We start from the raw sequence: 12,262 nt of genomic DNA, 5'->3' as shown, positions 1-12,262 counted from the left end.
TTCTTTTCAAATGCATTTTTGGTGGGTTGCTTTGGAAAGGCTCGGGCCAGGTTAGCAAGGTCGGCTCTATTCCCAGCGGCTCTTAAATCTCCAGGGACCCTCATCTCCCACGTGGCGCAGCCCCAGCACCAGGAGATCCGCGGTACCTCGGCGAAAAATAGAAAGACTAAAATTTGCAAAGCCTTTAAGTGAAATGGGGGGGGGGGGGAGGTGGTTAGGAGTGGAGAAGGAGGGAGAGGGGTAAGAAGATAAGGAGACAAAATAAACTCCCAGCTGCACTCCCAGCCAGCACAGCCTCAGCAGCACCCTGAGAGGCGAGACACAAAATGCGTTTACCTTTAAAATAATGACTCATTTTATTTTTTTCTTTTAATATGTAGTTATAAATATATTTTGTCAAAATATATGATCATTATTGTCAAAAACATTTGCACATAAAGTCATAAATAAGGTCAAGGTGAACGTTTAGTTTAGAGAAGAGTCCAGCTATAGCAAGCAGTTCTGGGGTGGGACGGGAGGGAGAGAGAAGGGGAGGAGAGGGCGGCGGGGAAGGGGGTCAGCGGCACCCGCACCCCTCCACCACCATCTCCTGGTAGTTTTTCAGGACCACCTTGTCATACTCATCCAGGTAGAGCATGGAGATGGCGCTGAGCTCCGTGGGCACGCAGCAGGCCTTGGGAATGCTGGAGTTCACGGAGTTCACCAGCGTCTGCACGATGGCGTGGTTCGTGGAGTTGAGGTGGTCGGCCAGAGGGAAGGGGCAGTCCCCGTGGCAGTAAAACGCCTGGTAGCCCGGGGGTGCCACGATCCAGTCGTTCCAGCCCACGTCGCTGAAATCCACATAGAGGGCATGGCGGCGGCAGTTTTTTTTGTTCTTGCGGGAACGCTGGTGCTTGGGGCTCCGGCGGGCTCGGCGGGTCAGCGCATGGCCTCGCCCGTCGTGCCCAAAAGTGACCAGGAGCGGCCTGAGCTGCGCCCAGTCCCCACGCCCTTGAGGTAAAGATCGGCTAATCCTGACGTGTTTGCCCTGATGAGTCTGTGCGTGGTGGAGGTGGGTGACCTCGATCACCAGCCCGTGGTTCGGCTGCTTGTCCTTGGTCCACCGGATCACGGCCGGGCTCACATCAAAGGTCTCCCAGCGCGTCACGTTGTGGTGCACCAGCCGCGTGTCCAGCAGGCGCGTAATGGCCTGGGCGCGCTCCGACAGCGGCTTCATCACTTCGTAAATGTTTATCCGGTGGAAGCCCCTCTCCCACGCCGCGCTCGGCTCCTCCACCTGCTCCCGGTACAGCCGCAGCTCCGCCGAGGAGATCACCTCGTTTTCCGGCACGCTGCTGAGGTTGAAGACGAAGCGGATCCGGGGAGCCTCGCTGGGACCCGGGACGCTCTCCAGGTGCTCTGGAGGAGAACAGGGATGGGGGGAAAGAGGTAAGACAAGCAAACAAGAGCCCCGGCACAGCCACGGCTCACACCCACGCTTCACCTGCCCGGCAGCCGCCGGCTCCTCTCCGCTCCCCCGCGCATCCCTCCGGCCGCACCGGGAGCGGCTCCTGCCCCGGCTCCGCTGCCTCAGCCGCGCCTCGGGCACTCCACCCTTCCCATCTCGCCTCCCCGTTCAGGGAGACTTTTTCCCTTTAGCTTTTCCTCCCCCGGTCTCTCCAAAATCATCTCCCCGGCGAGATGCGGCGCCACGGAGCACAGAGGTGCCTTGTTACGGGGGGCAGGGGGAGAAAGAGAAGCAAATTCCAACGCAGTAATGATGCGGCTGGATTAATAATTCAGATTTACTTTGGAAAAGAAACATCCGCTAGGAAACATTTGGATCAGATTACAAGAGTCTATTGAATAAACCTTATAAACACACAGCTGTAAGTATTAAATTCGAGTCGGGGTTTGGGGGGATTTTTTTTTTCTTTTTTTTTTTTTTTTCTTAAGAGTAAAAGCAGGCAGCAATTGCTTTGATAGTTCAAAAGAAACACTCCAGGGGCGAGATCCCGCCCTCGCTTTACTCCCGCATCCGATCCAGAGCCATTAAATCCACGCGAGCCCAGGCAGTGACCCCGAGGCAGAGGCACCGAAGGAAACTCACTGTTGTCAACAGAAGCAAAAGCACTTCAAAATATGGTCAAGCTCGGGTTAAGCACAGGATGCTGGAAAAAGTAGCGAGCAGCACGCCTGTCACCCACACACGGCAGGCTGGGGGGGTGGTTTTCCTCCCATAAATTTAGGGCCGGGCACGTCCTGCTTCTAAAGGCATTTGTGAACTTCCAAAGGCAAGGAAATCCCGATCGCTACCGGGGCTGGGAATTTACCGCCTCCCATCACTGACCTTCATGGTGGAAACTCCTCACGGTGTTTGCCCGGCTGGTCGATCGCTCAGGGTACTGCAGGCTAATTTCCTGGAGGCTTTCCTCCTCTTCTCCGGACTGGAGTCGATAGAGATCCAGCATGTAACTAGGAATGACGGCTGACTTGCTGGGCTGAGGCCGCCTTCGGAGCCCAAACATCTGCAGCAGAGTTGTTTCGAAACCCCGCAAGAGTTCATGGCTTTGGGCAGAGCGGCGTCCGGATCCGGCTTGTCCCTGAAGCTCTGCCACTTTCTTCCTGCCGGTCTCAGGGATTAGGCTAGCATGGTTAGTACCTCCTAGAAGGACTTGGCATAGTAGGATGACCATCAGCATTCGGTTACCAGGAATCATGGTGTCTCTGGGGTGTAAAAAATACGACAACAAACAAGAAGGAAAGTCAGGATGAGAAGCGAAACCCCCCTCCTCTTCCGAATAAACTTAAAAATAATAATAATAGTAGTAATAATAATAGCAATAAATGGCAAAAGGACGCGGGGAGCAGCCCCCATTGGAGCGGCAGCCGGCGCGCCCCGGCGGGCAGGGGCCGGCCGCCGTGCCCGGGCTGTCCGCAGCCCCGCAGCCCCCTCGGGCAGGCGGGTTCCCGGCGCATCCCGGCCCCGCTGCCCCGCCGGGACCGGACGGGACGGGACGGGACGGGAGCGGCGGCGGCGCCCGGCGGGGAAGGAAGGGGTGAGCGGCTCGGCGCGCTTTGCAGCCGCCGGTTCGAATCCCGCCGCCGGACCCCGGGAGGGGACACCGGTATAAGAACAACAAAAAGTTTTTCCTAAAAAAATAAATTAAAAAAAAAAATGAAAAAAAAAATAAAGAAAGCCCAGCGATGAAAACAAAAAGCGAGGCGGAGGAAGAAGAGGGCTGTACTCACTGACAGCAAGCAAGGCATATCAGCACAGTCCATGATTCTGGAGAGCCAGCCCGGACCCAGCGCGCCGAAAGCCCCGGGGCAGCGGCTGCCGAGCGCCTCCCGCGATCGCCGCCCGGCGCAGTGCGGCCGCCGCCGCCGCCGGCCCCGGTTTTCTGCCGGCCCCGCAGTCACGTGGAGCCGCGCTCGCCGCCAGCCCGGCCCGGCCCGGCCCGGCCCGCCGCCCCCGGCCCGCCCCCGGCCCGGCCCGGCCCCGCGGGGGACGGCCCTGCCCGCTCCGCCGCCCGCGCCCGGGCAGCGGGGGGAGCGCGGGGACCCCCGGCGGAGCGGCCGCGCTCGGAGCCGCGGGGCGCGGTCGGAGCGGTGCCCCGGGATCCCCCGCGCCGCTCAGGTGCATCCCCGGGGACCCTCCCGCCCCGCCCTGTCCCCGCACGGCCGGGGCGGGGTCCCCGGGGAGGTCGGGGCACCGCGGGGAGCGGGATCCGCGGTGCTCCCCGTGGGACCGGGCTGGGAAGGGAGACTCGGGACGGGAAGCTCGGGAAACTCTGGTTGACTGTTCCCCGACGAGAAGGGAGGGAGAGCTTGGGAACCAGAAGCAGCTGCGCGGGGAGAGGCACGGCGGCAGAGCGCGGGTTTCTCCTGTGCTCCCACCACCCGCCAGCCCCGAGGGTCCCGTCCCGGCGGCTGGGAGCTCGTTGCCAGCACCGCGGGTTATCCCCAGTGCCTGCCCTGGATTCCCTCTCGTCCTCCAGATTTTCTCATCTTTCTCCCTGGCTGCCTGAAAAGCCCCAGGCCGGGTTCCCGGACCCCCACCGAGGTGTGCAGCAGGAGCCTTCCCGGGCCCGCACAAGCTGGCGGCCCCAGAGAGATACCGACAGGAGTCTCCGGGAGGAAGGATGCTCATTGCCCCACAGTTCAACCCCAGAATTGCTCTGGACCAGCTTTGGGCTGAGAATGAAAACCAGACTTCCCGAGGCTTGAGGCTGCTCCCAGAAGGGGATTTGGGACAAACTGGTTTACCATTAGCACACATGAACTGGACTCAACACATTCAGGCACAGGGTGGGATTATTTGGGCTTTCCTGTGCAGGGCCAGGATTTGGACTCGGTGATCCTTGTAGATCCCTTCCAGCTCAGGATATTCTGTGATTCTCTGACCTACTGGGGGTGATGTATGAACACAACGTGGAGAAGGCAACGCTGGGGGAAAACCCTCTGAAGGAAGTGTGACAGATGCACCATCCTTTGGAGACACAGTAGACTGAGCAACCCCATGGTAAATCAAGGCAGCTCCACCAGGACATTAAAATCTGTCCCTTTGCCCTGCTAGGGCATCCCTTTGTGTTGGGCAAACTGTCACCCACAGTGAGAACACAGTTAATTTATGAGACCAAAAGATGTGGTCATGGAGTGGCCATGGGAACTCCTAAGCTCATCAATTAACCACAACCAAAAACCAGCTCAGAAACGATGACTGTGGCCACAAACCACGGGGCTGCTGTGCCTGAGTGCAGCAAACCCACACCAGCGCCTTGGTGTCCTCCCAGCGCTGCCCCAGAGCTCACACACCATCACAGACGCCTTCTTTTCATATTTCACTTTTTTTTTTTTAAGCTCAGACCTGACCCATGCATTAGAAAAGCCCAGGGATGTCACCGAAAGGACACGTACAGATAAAAGGCAGTGCTGACACTGTAATATCTCTGAGTTATTCCTATACCACTCCGGGTTTAAAAGAAACATCTGTTAGCAAGGTATTTGGACTATGAATCCATCAAAATTTGTGAAATATTGCTATCACCATTTCAAATGTATCACACTGTGTGTTATTCTTAACAAGGAAAAACAATTTTGGGAGTAGCTGCTGTGCAACTTTTTTTAAGTTAAATAACATTTTCATTGAAAATACTCCAGTCTATAAACAAAGTTTACATGAGGGCCTGTATAGAGCTGTTCCTAAAACAGACCTCTGGACTGGGAAAAGCAAGCAGCTCCCTCTTAGTGGGATATGTTCCTGTCTTTGTCTGAAGACCTCACTCGGGTTTTGAAAGGATCAGAGAATGGCCTTGCTGGAAATGTTTGTCCCGGAGGAATTTGGTCGCACGGCATCCAGTGCCTGCTCTCCTCAGCCATCCCCTTAAGCTGAGATCCCAAAAATTGCTTATGTAACGCTGGTTAACCGTGCCCCTGTGTGAGGTGTGTGAGGAGGTGGCCAGCTGGGCCAGAGAGCCGGGGCAGAGCAGTGTGCTTTGGGGTCTCGTAGGAGGCAAGAGCGTATTTGAGTAGCTCCCTGGTTACTAAGAAGTGTTAGTCATGGGGAAAGCTGTAGTATTTATTCCGTAAAATGTAAATACATAACCCAAACCACAAAGGAATAACCATGGATGGAAATAGTGTAGCGTTTACTGAAGGAGCTGGGCTGCCTTTCTACAGAAGCTGTATTTCCTTGGCCCCATAGAGCATAATTCACCTTGAACGGAGCTTCTGCTCCAGCCCGTGGAGTTACACATCGGCTGAACTCGGTCCAGGCACACTAAACAACCCAGTGTGTTATATATTCCAACCAAAAAAGCGATGCCAAAACAGAGCTAAAAATACAAATGTGGAAGGTTTGAAAAGCAAACACTGCTTAATTCAGTGGTAGATGCAACATTAAAGATCCAGCACACCAAAACCAGAGAATATCGTGTCTGCACTCAGCGCAAGGCTCAGCTCCCCTCATCACACCTCACATGGGTGATGGGGGATCGATGGTGGTCTTGCCTGTGACCCAGTCCCAGTCTGACTAAGGGATCTGCTGCCAGTTTTTTTTCCTCTCTGTCTTCTGTGAGAAACCTGGGAATCTCTGCACCTGGGTGGCAAAACCATTGGTCTCTTCTGGAAGCAAAGCTTTGGGGTGTTGGGGACGTCACCCTGCAAGGGCTGCCCAGACCCTGGCTGTGACAGCAGGCTGCTGGTGGCAGTGAGAAGCCCAGGAGCTGGCAGGTGTCCTGGAGCCCCAGAGCCCAGCTCTGCTCACAGGGGTCAGGAGCTGAGGGGCAATTATTTGCTCAGTTTTGTTTCAGCCTGGTAATTGAGGGTTTGCCCAGACATGCTTGTGATAAAATCCCAGCCACTCACATCTGACCCATTTCCAGGTTTTGTGTGCTCAGGACCTACCAGCAAGCACTGCAGGTCGATGTTCAGCACCTCTAGAAATTAGGCCAGCTCTGTTTACAAGGGAAACTTCTCCTCTGCTGGCAGCATTTCAGGAGATGCCTCTGGATTCAGACCTTCCCAAACCAGTTCTTGGATCCTGTGTTATTTTTAGAGCAGCTGCACCTTTTTGGGCTCTAAAGTCTGCAAACAACCTGCCTTGGGAAAAACAAAAAAGAAAGAACAACAACAACAACAACAACAACAACAACAAAAATAACTTGCCTCACCAGATTTGTGCTTGAGCAGAAGCAAGCCTAAAATCATAAATAAATAAGTAAATGCTGTGTAAGAGACATTTTAATGACACGAGTTACAGGAGGAGATGCCCATAAGTGTGCTAAGATCAATTCCCTCCTACCCTTTCCTTTCAACTGCCTAAGCTTGTCAATTAAAACAAAGGGAACTGAGCAAACAACTCCAAGGGATTACGTTTTCAAAAGTAGCTCTTCATTAAAGAGCCAACCGGTAAAAACAAGTGCAGCTGCTTGAATGGCAAAAGGAACATTTTTTACAACCACTCTGAGAGTTTCATGGTTTCTCTGAGTGCTTCAGAGCTGGCCTGTTCTACCAGAATATTCTACCTCCTCCTGAAGAAATAAATTCATACTTCTCCTATAGCACAGAACTGGGCCCAACTTGGAATTTATTTCTTCTTTACATTAAAGTGTCTCTGCTGAGGTGTCAGGACCACGTCTAGAACCTCTCCTGAGCTAAGAGGAGAATCAGGTTCAGCACTGCTCTTTTATTTCAAACAGTTGAGTTTTTTTTATAAATCCCTAGAAAAACATTGTGTGGGAACATTAAAATAATGCAGTTCTAAAAAGGCAGTCTTTGGTAATCAGACACAAGGCAGTCGAAACAGTAGGATTGTCTGCTCTTTTCTATTTTTAAGTCTTGAAGGATGATTTTTATTGTTTTGAAAATGCTATTAAAAGGTTTGCTGTCCCACGCAGGGTGAATCTTAAGTTGCTGTTACTTGACTCATTCCCTTTGTCACTTTTCAGAGATGCCCAAGAGTGAGCAAGGCTAGAAAAGTTACCCCTTGCTGTTCATACTCTCTGCCTTCTGCTGTGAGAGTGTGAGGTCTTTGCTGCTAAATATTGTTCATTTAAAGATGCTGGGCCTCAAAACTCAGAGGTCTGGATCTTTCAGGCTGGACTGCAGGAAGAATTTCTTCACAGAATGGGCTGCCCAGGGAGGGAATGAAATCAGCATCCCTGGAGGTGTTCAAAAAACAGCTCAGTGCTCTGGTCTGCTTGGGAAGGTGGTGAATGGCCAAAGGTTGGACCCAATAACCTTGGAGGTTTTTTCCAACCTTAATGTTTCTATGATTCCATGATTAGGGAAGTGCTTCAGCAACACAACTCATAAAATAAAGGGAGAGCCATTTTAATGGCCTGTTGTTAAAATTCCCCTGAGCTGTGTTAGAAACACATCTGTTGTAAAATCATCTCCACATCAATGGGTTTCCTCGAGGGATGTTACAAGAAGAACACGCACTGATCTCATCCAGCTTTTGGAATCACTGCCTTTAGCCCACGTTTGCTTCTGCACTTTGTTGCTCTCCACTCCATCAAAGCCCTCATCCCTTGAGAAGCAAGGAGGACCTCCAGAAGATGAAGAGCTCGTTCCTCCTGCTCTGCAGTTGTAGCAAAGACCATCATTCTCCTAACAAGCACTGTCCAACCGCGTGGCTACCAGAGATAAGCAGATTCCTTTTGGATCTGATGAAGGCTTTTGGAGAATAGCTCAGGGCTGGAAGCTCCCTGACCTTACAAACCACTCTGTGTGTCTCCAGCCCTGAGATGTGGCTTTGTCCGAGTTCTGCTGTTACTGATATTTCACTCTCCCTTGCTGCCAAAATCTGCAATTCCACACAACCACTGTCGCACCTCCGGGGTGCTGACATTTGTCTTTGTCCTTTAATTGCAGCTTGAGATCTGCTGCCAGCAGAAGCTTTAATGGCCTTAATCACTACTACAAGGTGTAAATAAGCAGAGGAGGACAGCTGCTGCAGAAATAATTCATATGAGCTCTACTGGATTTTTAGCAATAGCAAAGAACTTTACTGGTAGGTGCTGTAGCAAGTTCTGGGAAATGTCAGCACATCGATGAATTTTGAGTTCATTTATATGAACATCCTCACCTGAAAGCACAGAGGGAGGATCCTGCCCAGGAGTCCCTCTTGGGAAACATGGCTATGCCCTGTGGCCTCCATCTCCAGCAATAACAAACTGGTGGGGCTCGTTTGTACCAGTTGCCTGGTGACAAGGTTCATACTCACAATTAATCATCATTCTTAGAAAGTGCTCACTGAATAAACTTACACAGGGTGTGTGTGAGCAGAGCACGGGCTCCCACAGCCACGTGAAAGATGGTTTCTGACAGAAAGGCTCCTGCTCCTCTGTCATGGAACATCCTGAGGTGGAAGGGACTCACAAGGATCATTGGGTCCAACTCCTGGCCCTGCACAGACACCCCAACAATCCCACCCTGTGCCTGGAAGTGTTGTCCAAATAGTCCTGGAGTCCTGGCAGCCTCGGGGCTGTGCCCATTCCCTGGGGCACCCTCTGGGGGAAGAGCCTTTCCCTGATATTCAACCTAAACCTGACACAGCTGCAGTCCTTCCTGACAAACCTTTCAGCAGGACCCACTCCAGCCTAGCATGGCAAGGCCCTCTGTTCTATTACTGATCAAGCAAGCTAATGAGTGAGGTGTTAGCTGGGTTTATTTTCAGTTAGAGACATTCTTACTTACTTTTACCTGCTCTGCTTCTTTGCAGGACAGCAAAAAAAAAACACTTGTAAGCAGAATCAAAGCCCACTTTCTCTCCCAAACAGCCATGACCAAAAAATACTTGAGTGGGGGCACAGTTTGTGTCAACAGTAGTGAAACCTGATTTCATTTTTGGTTCTTTTCTGCATAAGCAAGTATCTGTTTTCCTCTTCCCTGCTTCCATCATGTACAGACACTGACTCAGCAGCCCAAGGGATGCCTTTAGCAACCTGGGAGTTTCAAAGGCCATAGATTTGGTGCAGAGCTGCAAGTACTAGGATGCCTAAAGGAAAGTTGTCCTAGTGATGAAGGACCTGATTTGGACTTCAGAAGGTCTAGGTTCAGCTTTGTGCTTCTGTGGCAGTGACTGAATCATCAGGAATCTACTTTATCCAAGTGGTTAAGAGTATATTAAACAGTGAAGAGTAATTAAAAAACATGGGGAAAGGAGGCAATTAGAATCAGAAGCAGGTCAGAGCCTCCTTTCTGGAAGAACAAGAGCCTTTTGCACCATTGTCAGACATAAATAAAAAAATAAACATTACTTCTGAATAGGTCCTGAAATTCCAACCCAACACACAAAAGTCTTTCAAACCCTTTCAGTGGGACTCCAAACCCTGGGAAAATACTGGAGGAATAACAGGACATGGAGACTCTGTATGATCTCTGATTTACAGCACGTGGAACAAAAGTGGTGCTGCCCTGTCCATCGCTGGAGAGACACACGGTGATTCACTTGTCACCCATGGCAGAAGAAGAGGAGGAAGAAGAAGAAGGAGAAGAAGGATGAGAAGAAAAAGAAGAAGGAGGAGAAGAATAGGAGGAAGAAGGGAAGAAGAAGCAAAACTGACTATGCCTGGAAATGAGAGATTAAACACATTGTAGTCAGAGGTGGGTTTCCAGCATTTTCCAGAAATACTCATCAGGGCTTTACATTACTGGCTGGCAGCCACAAGGGCTGTGAACTGAAGGGAGGCCAATTTCTTGACCTGCAGGTTTCAATGCAAAGACAGTCTGTCCTCTCCCTTTCTGATACCTTATCCAAACGATGTGGGCAAACCAGCGTCGTACGTGCGTTCCGTGCGTGTCCAATCCCACAGGCAAACCAGCCTCTCTATTTCCTAAAATACCAGCCACCAAACAGCCTACAGAGGGATAAAACTGAGGAACTGGCCAAAAAAAAAAAATAAAAAAGAGAAGAGGGACTTTTAGAAAAAAGGAATATCTAAAAGTCAGTTTGAAGAGGGGAAAAGTGAAATGGCAAAAAAGGAATGAGTCTGGAGGAATCTCATATCTCTTTCTTGCATATGAAGGGGCCTTGGAAGTGAGGGGGTGCTCACCTGCACAGAGCCCCACCTGGGCTGAGGGTTTACAGAGCCAGAGCCCAGAGGATCAGCAAGAAGACAGAACAGGAGAGAAAACTGATATGGGAAAGAAGTGAAAACCAAGAAGGCAAATTCAGTCTGGGCAAAGGGCCAAGGCAAGGCCAAGTGGAATTCTAGAAAACAGGACTGGAGCCAGAGGCACCAAGGTGTTATGACAAGCCTGCACTGGTCTACAGTGACAGCCCAGAATGATGCACCTTCCAGGAGCTCAGCATCACCCAGACATGAAGAGAAATAGGCTTAAAAGTAGATTTTTGAGCCTAAGTCTCAGCATGGAGGGTCTGGACCAGCAGTTTCTCCTTGTGCAGGATCTGGAGCTAGCATAAGGCTGGTATCTCCCTATACCAGCCCTCTGGGCACACTGGAGTTACTCTTTGAGTCAGGGAAAGCAGAACTAAGTTAGAACAGTTTCCCTGAGGACCTGTTTGTTCCCCTGGTTTCACCCTGCATTCCTGCTTGTTCCACCTCTGTCCTGCTGACTCTGCTGCCTTTTCCCACCCTCTGTACACATACCTGATAGAGCAGCAAGCCTCAGAACCAGGTATTGTATGCAGCACCACACCCCAGTTCAAAGAAATATTGCAAAAAGCAAATGTGAAACGTCATTTGTAAAACTGGCATCAGCTCACAAACGTTCCTCACAAAGACCCAACATTGAGGTTACTCCATGGCTGCCAAAAAGTCATCTGTCCTGTCTCCAGAGGCCTCAGCAAATCACTTTATCTCCCATCAGTGTTTCCCTACAAAACTCTAGGTGCAAAGTGGGGCAGAAATCCTGATGCCCATCCCTACCAGCCCAGGCTGAGGAGAAGCTGAGTGGTGTTGGGGCTTCAGGGATTGCAGAATAAAAATAAAGTGGATTAAGGCAGATGTTTGAAGAGCAGAGGATAAAATTAGAAGGTCAAAGAGGACTAGGAGTCCATGAATATTGACTTGAGTCAGGAATTGTGGAGACAAACCATAGACCCAAAGCACAAAATAACAAGGTGGATTGACAGAATCTCTCTCAGAGTGGTGCCACAAGGACAGCTTGGACTTGCAAATCTGTTCTGTGATTTGTTTCCCTCTCTTGGGACCACTGGCTGCCCCAGAACAGCCACCATTCCTTTTTCACAGGTTCTCCAACTGATAAGCCACCAGGAGCCCAGGATGAGCCCACCACAGAAGGTGCATTGACGTGGATGGCACACCTGGATCACTTCCATCATGTTTTCTGATGGAGGAGAGGGACTGGAAGCAGATTCCTGAATGAATCCATGGGGTTGAGAATGGCTATGACCTGGGGGCTTAGCAAGAGTCACCAGACTTTGGAGACCCAAGTACTGTACCTATGCTTGCAGGATGTGCACAGCTCCAGTGTCTCTGAGTAACTCCCAATCCCCTCTCAGCCCTTTACAGAATGCAGGGAATTTACCTCACCCAGCATCACCCCTTCCCTTTCCACACTGCATCACCCTTGCCCTGCTGGGCAAAATCTCCTTTCACCCAAACCAGCAAAACTCAAAGTCCAGTCTGAAAAAAAAAAAAAAATTCTCAAACCCAAAATGATTTGAGAGTACAAAAGGAATTTTTAAAACAAAAACTAACTAAAGGCTGGGCTCTGTTCTGTTGCTGGAGGCACGTAAATGCTCTGTTCATACATTTCAAACTCTTCCCAGCAACAGAGCTCCCAAAGC

The 12,262-nt window shown here is 51.1% G+C and overlaps 1 protein-coding gene across 2 annotated transcripts; it reads right to left on the bottom strand.

Annotated features, from left to right (window-relative positions):
* Nucleotides 1–331: 331 nt before the first annotated feature.
* BMP4 (bone morphogenetic protein 4) lies at nt 332–9,042 on the bottom strand. 2 transcript variants are annotated; one of them, XM_030275260.4, is made up of 3 exons: nt 6,388–9,042; nt 2,330–2,706; nt 332–1,398 (listed from the first exon to the last, which is right to left on the bottom strand). In XM_030275260.4, the coding sequence occupies exons 2-3, from the start codon at nt 2,697–2,699 to the stop codon at nt 557–559; spliced, it is 1,212 nt and encodes a 403-aa protein (XP_030131120.4). In that variant the 5' UTR covers nt 2,700–2,706; nt 6,388–9,042; the 3' UTR covers nt 332–556. The 2 variants fall into 2 exon arrangements, with proteins under 2 accessions (XP_030131120.4, XP_030131118.4); XM_030275258.4 differs by lacking the exon at nt 6,388–9,042 and adding an exon at nt 3,232–3,365.
* Nucleotides 9,043–12,262: the final 3,220 nt, after the last annotated feature.

This window comes from Taeniopygia guttata, chromosome 5 (genome assembly GCF_048771995.1).
Source record: "Taeniopygia guttata chromosome 5, bTaeGut7.mat, whole genome shotgun sequence".
NCBI classification, from domain to species: Eukaryota; Metazoa; Chordata; class Aves; order Passeriformes; family Estrildidae; genus Taeniopygia; species Taeniopygia guttata.
Note: the sequence above shows the minus strand (reverse complement) of the source record. Positions and strands in the feature narration are given on the sequence as shown.